Source organism: Xenopus tropicalis, chromosome 7 (assembly GCF_000004195.4).
Source record: "Xenopus tropicalis strain Nigerian chromosome 7, UCB_Xtro_10.0, whole genome shotgun sequence".
In the NCBI taxonomy this organism is placed as follows: domain Eukaryota; kingdom Metazoa; phylum Chordata; class Amphibia; order Anura; family Pipidae; genus Xenopus; species Xenopus tropicalis.
In genome coordinates this window covers 62,163,244-62,179,977 of record NC_030683.2, presented here as the reverse complement: position 1 = coordinate 62,179,977, position 16,734 = coordinate 62,163,244, and the positions used below count along the sequence as shown (strand labels likewise).

Sequence of the window (16,734 nt, the reverse complement as noted above, 5' to 3'; positions counted from 1 at the left end):
GATGAATTTGACCTAGTTGGCAAACTTGAATATATTGCAATATATAGACAAACAATCTCTGTTTTGTTGAAAGGGAAGGGCATTTCTTAGCAGCTTAATGCACAGAATGCCTTAATGTCCTATATATTTTGATAATAGGTGAGTGCAGGGGACCTCTTGTTTCTGTCTGCTTGACTGCACTGGGCATTTGCAGGCAATTCCTATTCAAGGTAAAGGGGGAATAATGAGACTTTTGTCCCAGTCCACAGAGCCACAAAAATGCTATCCCAAGCCATGACTTAAAAGTGGAATTGTCCCTTTGCACTATAAAAGACAAAATATTTTATAAAACCTTTCTTGATAAATAAAACCACAAAATTGAGAACAATTTGTTATTTGTACACCAACAATTTGTAAACAGAAGTTGATTTATAAATCATTATTAACTCTTAATTAGCTGTACCAATGTGTTCCTTTCATGAAAGAGTTATTGATAGTTCAAAATTCTCTGTGCTAGTGCATTTTATTCCAGTGCAAATAGCTGTCCGAACAGTTCAAGCAACATGTGATATGTATAGGGGAGTCAGGATTCATAGGCACATGTATCAAAATTGATAACTGTGTCACTCTCTCTCATTAAGACTTTCCTCAGTGTCAGGAAAGTTCTTATAAATGTACTGCTGGCAGCGCCGGATTTGTGTTCTGGGCTCCCCGAGGCCACTACCGTTGGTGGCCCCCCCTCCCCAAATGCGCATATGCATACATTTAAATTCCCATACGGAGCAGTGGGAAGAGGCCCACATTTCTGCCACCCTGGGCCCAGGCCTTTGTTGCCTCTCAACAAATCCGGGCCTGACTGCTGGGAATCAGCCCCTAAGGGCAATAACACACATTTTGTCACCTAGGTAAACTTATGGGTGACTAAATGGTTGAAAATCCCTTTAAATTTCAGTGCAATGAAATCACCAAAGTGATCTCAGTAAAATTGTGTAATGAGCAAAAAAGCAACCCGATGCATTTTTTTGCATTTACAAACATACCTGCAACAATTTTAAAGCCCTGGAATTGAACAACATTTTTAGGCAATTTATTGTTCATAATTCCAGCCATAAGGCTGATGTAAGACAAGGCGCAGGGCGGTTATTTTCGGCAAGCGGAAAAAATTCTGCCCTACGCCTCCTACTTGTGCCTGCACCCGAATGAAGAGAATATGCTTGGGTGCAGGCACATGTAGCAGAAATATGCATAAAAACGCGAGAGTTCGAAAGTCTTGCGTTCTTATGAATATTTTGGCTACATGCCTGCACCCGAGCGTTTTCTATTCAAGCGTTTTTCCGCTTGCCGAAAATATCCATCCTATGCCTCATCTGGCATTAGCCTAAGTGACTGACTGTAGGTCAGCTTAGAAACAGTGAGTGCAGGATGGGCAAAATTTTATGAATGTCAGCAGGACTGATGATGAAAACAAATCTTCTAGAAAATGTAACCTCAATAAGTAGAAGATGACATTAACCTGGTTCGCATGATACACTACTTAAGTCTCTGAGAAAGGGATGCTTGTTTGTTATGTACAAGATTCTTAATTTTCAGCATCTACTGCTGAGCATGTTATTTTCTGCATCTACTGCTGAGCATGTTAGAACAGCTATCAAGAGTGCATACAGTGGATTGAATGCAAGAAGTATCTAACTTGCCAGACTTCCAGGGACTACATTATTCAGGTTAGTGCCATCCTTAACTTTTGCCATTTCTAATGTCTCTATGGGGCAGATTCATGAAATCAAGAGTTCGAATCCCGAATGGGATAAATTCGGATTGGATATGAAAAATTTTGAAGATCACAAATATAACGAAAATGCTTATGAAAAAATCGTATTAGTCATGATAATATCGTATTGGCGATCCGAAAGTCACAAAATTTTCGTAAAACATACCCACCTTTTGCCATGGGCTCATTCAGTTTAGCTTGCTAAAAAAAAGGTGAATAAACACTATCTGAACTTTCAGAAATATTTTTTTCTTTTATTTTTACACAGACATGAAAAAAAGGGGAAAATTTTATCCAACTTACTGTAATTTTCCTTTCCTGGACTGAAGCATGGCAGTGGGCACTAATGGGTTAACCCCCCCGCAATGCGGAATGACAGGAAGACCAATAAAAACAATCTTCCCTCCCCCTACCTCATCTCTTACAATGTCCGAGCTTCGGCAATTAGCAAATGGGGAGGGAAAATATGCCCACTGCCATGCTTCAGTCCAGGAAAGGAAAATTACGGTAAGTTGGATAAAATTTTCCCCTTTTCCTGTCCTTCCGCATGGCAGTGGGCACTAATGGGACATGCCCCAGCAGTAACTACAAAGCCGGGAGGGAGTTTGCTACATTTATTAGATTGACACAACAGAAGAAAGGACTTTATGTCCAAAAGAAGCCTTCTCGGCCGCAAAAATGTCCAATTTATAGAATCGACAAAAAGTCGACACTGAGGACCATGCAGCAGCATTGCAAATTTCCTCCGGAGTAGCTTGAGCTCTGAAAGTCCAAGACGTTGCCACCGCTCTGGTAGAATGAGCCTTAACTGGAGGAGCCTGCAAAGACCTGAGCTGATACGCTTTCTTGATGCAGCCAGTAATCCATCTCGCGATAGTACGCTTTGAAGCTTGATTACCAATAGCTGGTCCTTTGAAGAGGAGGAGAAGGTTGTCACATTTCCTGAATTCCTCTGTTCTACTCAAGTAAATTGAAATGCACCTCACTAAGTCCAGTTTATGCCATTTAGTTTCCTCCTCATTAGAGGGGTTGGGAAAAAATGCTGGCAAAACAACTTCCCTACTGGCATGGAAGGATGAAACTACTTTAGGGAGGAACTTCTCCGATAGTCTTAACACCACTTTGTCCTGGTGTATCTTCAGATACAGGTCACTTCTCAACAGTGCTTGGATTTCAACCACTCTTCTTGCTGATGTTATCGCAATGAGGAAAGCTGCCTTCATTGACAGCAATTCCAGAGGAATGGACTCCAGCGGCTCAAACGGTGGTTCCACAAGAGCCTGAAGAACTAAGTTTAAGTCCCAGGATGGCACCACCGGCCTAACCTGCGGTTTTAGCCTTTTCACCCCTTGAAGAAATCTGGACACCAGCGGCTGGTCAGCCCACTTAACTTTAGTCAGCGCTGACAAAGCTGCATATTTGTACTTTCAGCGTGGCAAGACTAAGATCCTTCTCCAAGCCTGACTGAAGAAAATTTACTATTGTCGACTCAGAAGGTGAAGAAAAGGAGACTGCAGACTGCAAACACCACTCCCTGAACTTCTCCCAAATTCTGTGATAAGTGTGTTCAGTAGTTGGCTTCCTTGAGGCTAACAATGTGTGGACAGAAGAGTCCAGCAAACCCAATCTAGTCAGTTCTTGCCGCTCAAAAGCCACCCCGTCAAAGCCCAGCTGCGAGGGTTCGGATGCCACCTCTTGCCTTGAGTCAGCATCTTCTGACAATACGGTAGCCTGACAGGTTTGGCTATTGCCATTGAGAATAGCTGCGTGAACCAAGGCCTCCTTGGCCACCATGGTAACACTGCTATGAGTGTGGCTTGGTCTGCCTGGATCTTCTCCAATACTCTGGGAATAAGCGGGAAAGGAGGAAATATGTAAGCCAGGTCGAACTTCCATTCCTGACTGAATGCATCCCAGAACAGTGCTTGTTTTTCTGGGAACCGTGAACAAAAAGCTTTGACTTTCCTGTTCTTGATCGTAGCCATAAGGTCTATTTGGGGAACCCCCCAAAGATTCACCAGAAACCGGAACATCTGTTGAGACAGCTCCCATTCCCCTGGATGGAGGTTCTCTCGACTCAGTCTGTCCGCCCAAATATTCTGGTGCCCTGGGATATAGGACGCCGAAAGATCCACCAGATTGACTTCTGCCCATTTGAAGATTTGAAGAGTTAGCTCCAACAGCCTTCTGCTGCGTGTGCCTCCCTGCTTCTTGATGTAGCTTACTGTTGTCAAGTTGTCGGATTGGACTAAGATCGCTGACCCCTGGAGAGACTGTTCGAACCCGTGCAAAGCCTGAAGCACTGCACTCAGTTCCCTGAAATTCGATGACCATGTCACCGCCTTTGGAGGCCAATACCCTTGTCCCATCATATGACCAGTATGGGCTCCCCAACCAATGCTGCTGGCATCCGTGGTCACTATTTTCCACGATGGGCCTTGTATTAGATTCCCCTGGTTCAACCACCAGGTTAAGCTGTTGATGTTGCTTCCCTCTGTCCCACTGTCGCAGGAACTCGAACTGTAAGGGACGAAGATGGATCATTGCCCAATTGACAGCCTCCTTTGTTGCTACCAATTTCCCCAACAGCTGTTGGCATAACTGGGCCGTCGTAACTTTGAACTTCATCAAACTGCGGACAAGATGCACAATATCCTCCACCTTGTTCTGTGGGAGAAAGAATTTCATCCGACGAGTATCTATGCAAATTCCTAAAAATACTATCTGTTGCGTTGGTATCAACTGGGACTTTTGGTGATTTACTAACCATCCATGTTCTGTTAATACCATCAATGCCAGTTGTAGATGTCGATTCAGCTCCTGCCCGCTTGGTGCTTTTAACAACAGATCGTCCAGATAGCTGAAGATTTGCACCCCTTGCAGACGTAGACGGGCTATCACCGGAGCTAAAACCTTCGAAAATGTTCTTGGAGAAGACGCTAGTCCAAACGGCAGGGCTCGATATTGATAATGATTCCCCAGCACTGAAAACCGGAGAAATTTATGGTGGGCTATACCAATGGGAACGTGAAGATACGCATCCCGAAGGTCGATCTTCACCAACCAATCGTCCTGACACAAACTTTGGCCAATAACCTTCAGCGTCTCCATTTTGAACGATTTCACTTTCAAGAATCTGTTCAAATATCTGAGATCCAGGATAGCACAAAATTCTCCCGACGTTTTCCTTCTAAAGGAATAAGGGGAGTAGATTCCTTGTCTTCTTTGATTTTTTGGCACTGCCGAGATTACTTTTTTTAATATGAGGTCTGATATGATGTTTGCCATTGCCGAACATGCTTCTAAAGTTCTTGGCCAGCTTGAAATCCGAAAAATATCTCTGCTTGGTTTCCTCACAAACTCCAAGTGATAGCCTCGAGAAATTACCTCTAACACCCATTTGTCTAATGTGGTGTTTGCCCAGGCAGCCTGAAATTGGAGCAATCTTGCCCCTACTGGTGACTGCTGGGCACCGACACCATCAGAACAACTTAGGTTTTTCTTGTTTGGAGTCCTTCTTGCCCTGATTCTGCAATCGACTCCTCCAAAAGGGCTGTCTGCTATATGGCCTTCCCGGCCTGTAAGCCTTTGTCTCCTTAAAGGACTGTCTATCCGTCCTGCCAGGCTGACGTTTTTCCCTCCATTCTTGCGGCAAGAAAGAGCTTTTGCCTGCCGAAGCCTTAGAAATAATGCTGTCTAGCTTCGGACCAAAAAGCAAGTCACCTTCAAAAGGAAGCGCACAGAGATTAAACTTGGAAGGGGGTGTCAGCTTGCCAATGTTTTAACCATAACATCCTTCTAGCAGCTACTGCGTATCCCATGTTCCTAGCTGCTAACTTTAGCGTATCCATCGAAGCCTCAGTAATGTAATCCACTGCTACCTTAAGATCATCCACAGTGTGGATTAGTTCATCTTTGTCTGCTCCACTTTGAAGCTGGCTCTCCAGCTCTTGCAGCCATATCTTAGCTGCTTTGGCCACACATGTGACTCCAATTGAAGGTTTACACAGCAGACCTGAGACTGAGTAAGCTTTCTTCATTACCGTATCCTGTCTCCTTTCCACAGGATCCTTAAGGGACACACCCTCATCCACTGGTAGAGTGGTTTTACGGGCCACCCGAGTGATCGCCGCGTCTACCTTAGGTGGATTAGTCCAGCGACTCACATCACTCTTTGCGTAAGGGTACATTCTTTTGAATCTTCTAGATATGAAAAATTTCTTGTCTGCAGTATTCCACTCCTCTTTGACCAAATTTCCCAAAACTTCATGTACGGGAAAAACCAAAGCCTTTTTAGAGGAAGCTTTAAACATCTTATCCTGTTTTGCCTCTTGTTCAGGATCCTCCAGGTCCAACACTTTACGCATAGCCTTAATCAGCGGCTCCACCATATCAGTATCAAATGTATTTTCTTCATCTAGAACTATAAGTTCTTCCTGATCTGAACTATCCGACTGACTGTGTAAGGATGCTGGCTGCTGAAGTTGCAAGGCTTCTTCACTTATAGGCTTCACTCCAGCTGTAGACAAAGACACTTTATGCAGAACACTTTCCGTCACCGTGCCTACTAAGTCCTTCACTGACTTAGCCATGGATTCTTTAAACCAATCCTTCATGCCTGTCCCGGACATCCATGGCTAACTTGAACCGGCAGCTTCAGTGGGGCAGAGAGAGGAAGATCCCCACCGGAATACACGGGGGTACGGTCCGATGCGAGGACAGGAAAAAAGAGATGAGGTAGGGGGAGGGAAGATTGTTTTTATTGGTCTTCCTGTCATTCCGCATTGCGGGGGGGGTTAACCTATTAGTGCCCACTGCCATGCGGAAGGACAGGAAAACATGATTGTCTGCCTTATATTTATATTAATTCCCCCCAACCACCACTGTACACTTGTGGCATATTCCAGTGGGAGTGCTGAGAAAGATACCCAAAGCCAATTGATGACGGGGTTAAAGCCAGCCAGAGGTCTGCCATCTAGTTGCACTTTAAAAGTTTCTAAATATTTTGGCATTATTTGGGAGAAAATCAGCCAATTGCAATGATTTTTACACATAAATAAATGAGGCACATAACTGATAGCACATAATGGGCATTTGCAGTTTATATTAGCAAAAATGTGCACATTGAAGCTGTAGCTGTTTTTGTAAAATAACAAAAGTGTGCAAAACCATCTGTATTAGACATAGTCTGCCATTATGTTGAACAGTCTGTTACACACAGAGAACATTAACAGCAGTCTGACACAAGGCCTGCTGTGTATAACAGGCTCCCTGCACTCTTACCATTTGCTGCTGTGAATGACTAGCACAGAGCGATCCTGCCTCAGGCTGACATATAACAATTACAAGAACAGTAAGATAAGCTTGTTCCTGAATATACATGACCCCATTCTCAGCAGGAGAACTCTTTACTTATGAAAATAGCCGAATACTTTACACATCTTCAACTTTCATGGTGACAGCCTTTAATACAGAGGGATTTATCCAGGGATTTATTCAGTGGTAACACTAGGGGGCAGATTTATCAAAATGTGAGTTTAGACATAAAAACTTACCCACTTTCTATTCATTCCTATTGGATTTTCAGAAGCATATTTATCAATGGGTGAAAGGGGATTTTTTTATGTATTTTATGTATTAAGCTCTAAACTCCCATTTTGATAAATCTGCCCCTAAATGTTTCTCAGCCCAACAGCAAAATCTTTTTACATATTTATTATCTCTCAGACCTTATATAAATGTTTTTTGACATATATTGAAATTAAGCATCAGTTGGAAATGACAAAAGGACCAACTGTAATGCCTCATCCTCCTCCAACTTCTGGCTCTGTATGCAGTATATATTTTTTGCTTTATCATTTGTATTTCAATTTCAAATACAACCTTCAATACAGCAAATAAACAATTTGAAAACAGTTTCCACAAAAGATTTAACGTGGAAGGAAATATCAGATGGCAATGACAAAATATTTTTTTTCTGCAGTAAGTGCTGGTAAAAATACAAGCATTTGCAGTGCAATGTTGCCATTTAAACGAAATAACAATTACATGAAGTTAACCATGTAACCATGTTAACCTCAACTGGGAGATAGGAATATGTGAGCACTATATGGGCTGATAATAATAATAATAATGTGAACAAAGGATTTCAGAGTCTGTGACTGCTGTTAAAAAATACTTTGATTTAAAGATATTAATAATTCAGCCAAAAAGAATATCAGGACTGCTGCACTGTAACAGACAATAAGGAGAAAAAACATATAAATAACGGGAAATACAATTACCTACACAAGAAAAACAATCAAAATGCTTTCTGAAAATACGTAAATCAGTTTTTCCAGCACTTTTCTAAGTTACTAAACATTATATATACGTGACGTAGACCTCCCGGCCTTAGCTCACTCTTTCAGGTCCAGTCTCTCCTCTTTTAACGAGATGTCTGACCCTGATACCCTGGTTAGCAAGTACAACAGCATACTAGCCTCCACCATTGACTCATTTGCACCCCTTCAGCCTAAGCGTGTGCACACCAAATTCTTACGCTCCTGTGCGAGGTCTGCAGAACGTATGTGGAGGAAATCACGTACGCATGCGGACTTTATCCATTATAAATTCCAACTGGCCTGCCTTAACTCTGCCTTGTCAAAGGCTAAACAGGATTACTACAATAACCTTATAAAAAATAATAAATCCAACCCGTGACGCCTGTTTTCTATATTCAATACCCTTCTGCGTCCTTCACAGACTCCATCACCTAACTTTATGCACTCTCCCCATGACTTTGCTGATTTCTTCATGAACAAAGTGTCCATCTTCAATCAGATTCCCCCATCTACTAATACAAACCAGTTCCTCCTTCCTCAGCCCCCTTCTGTATGTCTTAGCTCTTTTGGTTCTGTAACTGTCTCCGAAGTCTCCCGGCATCTATTGTCAGCTCCGCTCACCACTTGCTCTCTTATAATAATTTAATGGACCCTCTGCAATCTGGTTTTTGGCCTGGGCACTCTACTGAGACAGCGCTGTGCAGAATTACAAATGATCTTTAGCTTGCCAAAGCCATAGGTCACTTTAATCCTCCTCAATCTATCGGCCGCGTTTGATATGGTCGACCACTCCCTCCTGATGCAAATTCTGCACTTCATTGGTATCCGTCAGGCTGCATCCTGGATCTTTTCTTACCTCTCTAACCACTCATTCACTGTCTCCTATGCTAACAAAACCTAATTTACAGTTCCTCTTAATGTGGGGGTACCCCAAGGCTTTGTACTTGGGCCGTTGTTGTTCTCCCTCTACACGCTGTCTTTGGGAGATCTTATCAGTTCATTTGGCTTTGGATATCATCAGCATACAGATGATATTTAAATTTATTTTTCGACCCCTTCATTAACCGTTGAAAGTGAAACTCAAATCTCTAACTGCCTCCTAGCTATCTCCAATTGGATGAACCAATGCCACCTCAAACTGAACCTAACAAAAACTGAACTAATGATCTTTCTGCCCAGGCCCGGATTTGTGGAGAGGCCACAAAGGCCCGGGCCTAGGGCGGCAGAAACCTGGGGGCGGCATGCCGCCCTACCGCACCAAAATTTAAAAATTTGTGTTCCCATACGGAGCAATGGGGACTTCTCCCCAATGCTCCGTATGCTAGTTTGGCCTACGGCGCATGGCCGCTTGGATCCCCAACCCCTACCGCCCGCCCCCGCTGTTTGCGCATGCGCACGCGCGCCCCTAAAACCACCCCTCTTCGCGCATGCGCACTTGTGGGGGGGGGTGCGACCGGGGGCAGCCGGTTTTGAAATCCGGCTCTGTTTCCACCTAAGCCTGGTCCTACCCACACCCTTTACTATCCCTATTGATGGCACCCTCATCAACCCTGTCGATTTGGTGCATTGTTTGGGGGTGATCTTTGACTCCTGTCTCTCCTTCTCTGACCATATTAACAGCACTGTCAAAACCTGTAACTTTTTCTTACGCAATATTGCCAAAATCTGTCCCTTTCTTTCCAGTACAACAGCTAGGATGCTCATGCATGCTCTCATCCTATCCCGACTTGACTACTCTAACCTGCTACTAACCGGCCTCCCTAACTCCCATCTCTTCTCAATACAGTCTATATTAAATAGTGCTGCCAGAATTCTCAATCAGTAGGAAAGGCAGGCACTCGGGAAGTCCAAAGAAGTAGAGTAGAAGCTCAAAATTGAAGTAAAATCATAAGTACTTTATTTTAATACACATACATGCTATAAAGAAGCCTTACGCATTTTGTACCATTGAGGGTACTTAATCATAGGCTCAAGGCTAGCAGAATTCTCCTCCTCTCATCCAGGAGAGTTCAGGCCCTTCCCCTGCTAAAGTCCTTATTTATCTATTATTATCGTAATAACCCCCTGTTTGTATCAATGTATTCTACTGTACAGTGCTGCATACATAAGTAGCGCTTTATAAATAAAGATACACATACATACAAGATACATACATTTTTTTCACAAATATATATAATTTCTGAGACTCACTTTTTCTTTCTCTGGAAATTCCCGCAGCACATTAAGTCTCTCTGGACATATAGTGCATGTATGTGAACATTTTGGGTTATCTGGCAGAGTTGGAAAGAAGGTTATGCTTGTCCCATCGCTCATTTGTTCATTCAGCCTCATCTGGGTTCCTTTAAAAAACATAAAGCATCAGGTGCCAACAAGGTTCACTGAATCCACAGAATCATTCACTTGTCATAATAATTTGTAGTCATTAATTAAAAAAAAATACATTTTTGTTTTGCAGTGAACCATGTTTATCAGTACCATAAGTGAAATAAAATAAAAAAAAGTCTGACTTTTGCAGGGTCAAACTTTTTACAGTTCCAAAGAAGCATCATGGTGCCTGAGATTTTCTCAGAGAATCAAGCTTGTGTAACACCAGATACAAGATGCGACTGCTGGAAAGAAGGGCTTTAAATGAATATCACTGAATCAACAAACAATATCAGGCTTAGGCCCCAAGAGCAGTAAAGGCATCTACTGTGTTGTTTATGAATCTACTTTATAATATCTAATTTCACTTAAAAGTAAATAAGTAATAAAAAAAAAAACAATAACAGAAAATTTGGAGAGGGAGATATCTTTACATTTTTCATTTGCCCATTTTATGGAACTGAGCCTGTCATTATTATCCAGATAATGTACACTTAATATGTTTATGTGTTGGGTAACTTTTAAAATAGGTATGTTTGGATCAAATCCCAGTACCAGCTGCTTAATTTCTTTGGCAAGCCATTTAATCTGTTTATGCACCAAGTACCAAAAATTTAATTGTAAACTGGGCAGGGACTAGTTCGTGAAAAATTTAACACATGCAGCTGTGCACATTGCAGTGATATATCATCATCTATACTACATATTTAATTTACAGACTGGGACATTGTATGTCGCAAAATTTTAACTCACATATTATTCCAATCCACATTCTGCAAAAGCTTACTATGCAGGAAAAACCCAAACACCAAGGGGGAATATATTAAAAATTGGTAACAGAAAAATTATATGTATACCTTTGCACAAAAAAATAGCTTTTGTAAATGTGGAAACTGTTTGGTGACCACTTCCGGCAGTGGAAGAAAGTTTGTGAATTTTATAGTTTGCACCAGTGTACAATGCATGTAAGAATCTTCTTAATGAAAAAGTTTAATTTGCTCCAAAAGATCATGCCACTTTCAAGCATGCCTTAATAATTCTCAATGCAATAACTGACTAATAAAGATTATTACATTGCTAAATGTGAATTTTTATTCTTATCTGTGTGAATTTTTTATTCATTCTGACTTTTATTACATTCCTCCTCAAATCTCCAATTAAATATGTGGTGTTTTCAACATGATTTGGCAGCAAAACTACATTGTAGTGACATCATCAACCATAATTAGCATATGCAATCATGAAGGAACAAAAGCTAATCACAATGCCTCCTAGTGGTAAAAAATGGAGTGAAATGCAGTATGTTTAAAAGCAAAATGTTTTTGTGCAAACAATGTTTTTGTGAGTTATAACTAGTAGGAGCTGGTCCCAGGGGCCCCAGTGAGTCCAATACATTTCCCTGGAGCTGGGTGTCCTAATATGTGACTGTGTTTTTATATGTTTCCTTCTTTAAAGGAAAAACTTAATGATGTTATGTCACTAAGATAGCGCAATTTGTAAAGATTAGTAATTTTAGACGTAAAATATTGCCCATGCTGACATAAACCACAATTTGGGTCACTGACCATATTCCTCCCTCTGAAGGTAGGGGGTGACAGCCATAAGTTATTACTGCAATATAAGGCACGATGGATCCACAAACTACAAACAGTGAAACCCAGAGTACTAAACAAAACTTTTCCATTGAGTTGTTTCCTTTGAATAACCTGACTATGTATTTTATTTCCATATTTGTGCACTGACAGGGATATTGGAAGACATGATCTGATTCTCCCCTGCCCTGCGCAAAAACATGATTGCTTTTAAACATACTGCACTTTTTCAACTCTGCCCACTTTCTCTGACCTTGGACCACAGTTATATAGTAAAAACCACTGTGCAAAGTTTGGGGACCCTGGTTTTAATAGTGTCTGAATGGAAGCAATTTAACTTTCCCCACTGAAAGTCAATGAGTGACATCTGATTGGCGGTTGGTGGCTCCACCCCCTTTTTCTAACCTGGAACTGCAGTTACCCAGTAACTAACTCTGCAAAGTTTAGGGACCCTAGGATTAATAGTTAAAGAACGGCAGCATTTTAAATTTAAACCAATAAAATTCAATGGATGAAATCTAATTGGCTGTTAGTGGCCCAACCCACTTTTCCTATTTTTGAACTGCAGTCCCCCAGTGACCAACTTTGCAAATTTTGGAGACTCAGGCATAAAAATTGTGAGACTGACAGCATTTTACACTTCCCCATTGAAATGTTATTGTAGGCTCCGCCCACTTTTTTCTAACTTTGAATGGCAAATAGCCAGTCACTAACTCTGGAAACTTTAACAACCCTGGAATTAATATTTAAATAATGGCATCAGTTTAAATATAAACCAATGAAATCTAAGGGGTGGAAATGGATTTGCTGTTGGTGGCCCCTCTCACTTGTTCTAACCCAGAATATATAGTCAGTCAGTGACTGACTGTGCAAAGTTTGGTAACCCTGACATAAATAGTGTGAGAAAAGCAGCATTTTAAATTTAAATACAAAAAAAATCAATAGGTGAAGTCTGATTGGCTGTTGGTGGCTCCACCCACTTTTTAAAACCTAAAACTGCAGTCCCCTAGTGACCCTGGTGTTTATACTGTGAGAATGGCAGCAGGTTGAATTTCCCCATTGAAAATCAATAGTTAAAATCTGATTGGCTGTTGGTGGCTTCACCCACTTTTTCTAACTCTGAACCGCAATTACCAGGTGACTAGCTCTGCAAAGTTTGGAGACCTTAGTATTAATATTTAAAGAATGGTAGCAGTTTAAATTTAAACATATGAAGTGTATAGGTGAAATCTGATTGGTTGTTGTTGGCCATGCCCACTTTTCTAAACTTGGAACATAGTCACCCAGTGACAAACTGTGCAAATTTGGGGGCCCTGATATTAAGCATGTGAGAATGGCAGCATTTAAAATTTCCCCACTGAAAACAATGAAAGAAATGTGATTGGCGGCCTGCCCACTTTTTCAAAACTAAAACTGCAGTCCCCTAGTGACCAACTGTGAAAAGTTTGGGGACCCTGGGGTTAATAATGTGAGAATGGCAGGAGGCTGAATTTCCCCATTTAAAGTCAATAGGAAAATCTGATTGGCTGTTGGTGGCTCCACCCACTTACAAAAAAACCTTAAATGCGTAGTCACCCAGTGTCTGACTATGCAAAATTTGGGAACCCTGGAAACAAACCAATAAAAATCAATAGGTGAAATCTAATTGGTTGTTGGTGGCTCCGCCCACTTTTCAAAACTAAAACTGCAGTCCCCTAGTGACCAACTGTGAAAAGTTTGGGGACCCTGGTGTTAATTCTGTGAGAATGGCAGCAGGTTGGATTTCCCCATTGAAAGTCAATAGATAAACTCTGATTGGCTGTTGGTGGCTCCACCCACTTTTTCTTACCTTGAACCAAAGTTTCCTGGTGCCTAACCCTGCAAAGTTTGGGGACCCCGGTGTTATTACTGTGAGAATGGCAGCAGGTTGGAGTTCCACAAGTCAATAGGTAAAATCTGATTGGCTGTTCACAGTTCTGCCCACTTTTGGGCATCCTGCAATTCATTCAGGCTGACCCCATGACTGTGTGATTCAAGTTTGGGGAGTGCAACCTCAAAGCTGTAAGATTGGCAGCAGTTTCAATTTCCCCATTAAAGTCAATGGGTGAAATTTGATTGGCTGTTGCTGGCCCCTACCACTCTGGGTTCATCCAACAAATGTTGCTGTTTCATTCGGGGTGACCCCATTATTATGTTATTCAAGTTTGGGGCGGTGTAGTTTTCCCTGTCAAAGTCAATGGAAAAATTGGGGGGTTCGGAGCGGCGCCACAAAAAGACGGGGGGCCGGATCACTTAGAAAAGCGCTATAGGGCGAAGAAGTGTGGGGAGTTTGGGTGTTGTACCCCTAAAACTGTAGGAGGAGTAGCGTTTAGAAAATGGGGGGGATAAGAAGAAGAAGTACAAGAAGAAGAAGCGGAAGAATAAGCCAAAGTCGAAGAACAGTATGTTGAGGTTTTCAACCCAACACAATTACTGTTAATGATGTCACTGTGATGGATAAACCAAAATGTTGGACACAAGTGGTATGTGAAATAAAGACATTTTGTTGTTTTTAATACTTATTCTGGTCCAAACATATATATATATATATATATATATATATATATACAGTATATATTTATACACAACATAATAGGGGGAGGGCACACACCAAAAAAATCAATAAAATTGTATCAAGACCTTGGAACATAGCCCAATACAGCTCATATTAGCAGGCTGTTAATCCCAGGTAGCTACTTAGAATCTGTCCAAATCAATTATGATTAACCATTTTGAAGGTAACTCAAAGTTTCTGAATACAATAGTTTTGGCTTTTTGAAAAAGTATTTGTTACTTTACATGTTTACAGTTTTAACTTCCCCATATAGATTTAGTATAAAGCACACACACACAAACACACTATTGTGATATCCCTACACACCAACCACATAAGACCAATAAGTAGTTGTACTGGCTTTTCAACTGCAGATGAGCTAAAGCCGAGGGTGACTTTTTGAGCACATTTTGGGTGCTGGAAAACTAGGCTTATATAAAATAATCTTAAGTTTTTACCTTTATGTATCTCTCCCAAAAGAGAAGTCACTCCTGTTTCCGTGGCACTCTGAAATAACAAAATAAAAACTGTATCTAAGGTGTCCAGTGCATTCATATAATTACATTTCTGAAAAATACATGAAGTATAAAATCATCTGCTCTTGCAGTAAAAGGATAGTATTTATAGAAAGGAGTTCTGTATACAGTATTTCATTCACAAGGTTTTGTGAATTGAGATTGTGGTTTTAGTGGACAGAGGAATCATTAGCATAGCAATAGCATAAAATACCAATTATCATACAAACATCATACATAAGCTATAAAGGGTGCTTACATGGCTTCACTCACTGAAAAGTTTGTGTAGGTTTATATAAGAATTTATGCACATTATGTTATAAACCAGTATGGAATACCTAAAATACACAACTAAACATTGCCACCCTATTCAAATAGCAAAACTAATTAAACCTTATTGAACAGTTTTCAAATGGAAAGATGGAAAGTCTCTTTCCATTATGCAGTAGAACCCCTAGTTTACATTTTTTAAGGGGCCAGAAAAGAAATGGTGTCAAGTCAAGTAAAATGTTAAAAAAAAGAATAAAATGCGGGGAAACTTAAATAAAGGTTAAATCTAAGTAAACTTTATCAGAAATGTCTATGTAAGTACAGCCATAAGCACTCACAGAAAAGCTGCACTGAGTCCTCTATCAAAAGAAGCACAGGATTTCTTGTCTCCTTTTTTGTAAACATGTTCTGACTTCCTGTCTCAGAAAAATCCTTCATTCCTGGGGCCAGAGCTGCCCAGTTCTCTCCCCTCTCCAGCTCCCTTCTCCCATAAGAATTTATAATACTTCCACCCCACCACCCTTAGGAATGTGTGATCTGACCTATAACAACTTTTTCAGGTATGATTCTGCAGAATAAATATAGTGTTCAAAATGACTTTCCTTCTCCTTTAAAATCAGGGGATTTACAATTTTCCTTATCTGTACCATTGCTAAATGAAACTGATCACAATCTTCTACTACCTCCGTCCTTTTGCTGAACTATTACTGGATTCCCCTTGCATGAGACCCAGAACAAAGTAACAAGTATAACCACAATCTTCTACTACCTCCAATCTTTTGTTGATATCATATAGCAAAAATTAAACTATTACTGGATTCCCCTTGCATGAGACCCGGAACAATGTAACAAGTATGACCACAATCTTCTACTACCTCCGATCTTTTGCTGATATCATATAGCAAAAATTAAACTATTACTGGATGCCCCTTGCATGAGACCCAGAACAAAGTAACAAGTCTGACTTGTTTTCAGCAGGATAGCTGCTAGACTGGTTTTGAAACTATTGTAACAACACACAGTTCAGCTCCCTGGTGCAGCTGCTGGCTTACAAACAAAGTAACAAGTCTGTAACTCGTCAGCACAATAGCTACTAGGCTGACTTTTTGAAAGTATTGTAACAACTCACAGCTCGGCTCACAAATTGCTGAAGGTTTGTAAAGGTACTAGCTGTGTGAGCGATTTTATTGAACTGGCAAAGGGGAGTGCACACAATTAAGAAACCTGTGTCTGACTCTGATAGGCTGCGTGGCCAGTGCATATTAACTGATTCCTCGCCAGCCAACCAACAACTCACCCTACAATCCTAACAACTGTACTGTAGTTGTATTTCACAAGTCTTGACAGAAGG

General features: G+C 41.0%; 1 protein-coding gene across 4 annotated transcripts in view; it reads right to left on the bottom strand.

The window, feature by feature from the left end:
* Positions 1-16,734, bottom strand: part of wdfy4 (WDFY family member 4) — a 229,389-nt gene that overhangs the window by 58,892 nt on the left and 153,763 nt on the right. For all 4 annotated transcript variants that reach the window (XM_031905200.1, XM_031905201.1, XM_031905202.1 and 1 more), the window contains 2 exons: positions 15,057-15,105; positions 10,261-10,409 (listed from right to left, as the gene is read on the bottom strand). In XM_031905200.1, coding sequence (XP_031761060.1) covers positions 10,261-10,409; positions 15,057-15,105 — 198 coding nt within the window. The remainder of the gene's footprint in view (positions 1-10,260; positions 10,410-15,056; positions 15,106-16,734) is intronic.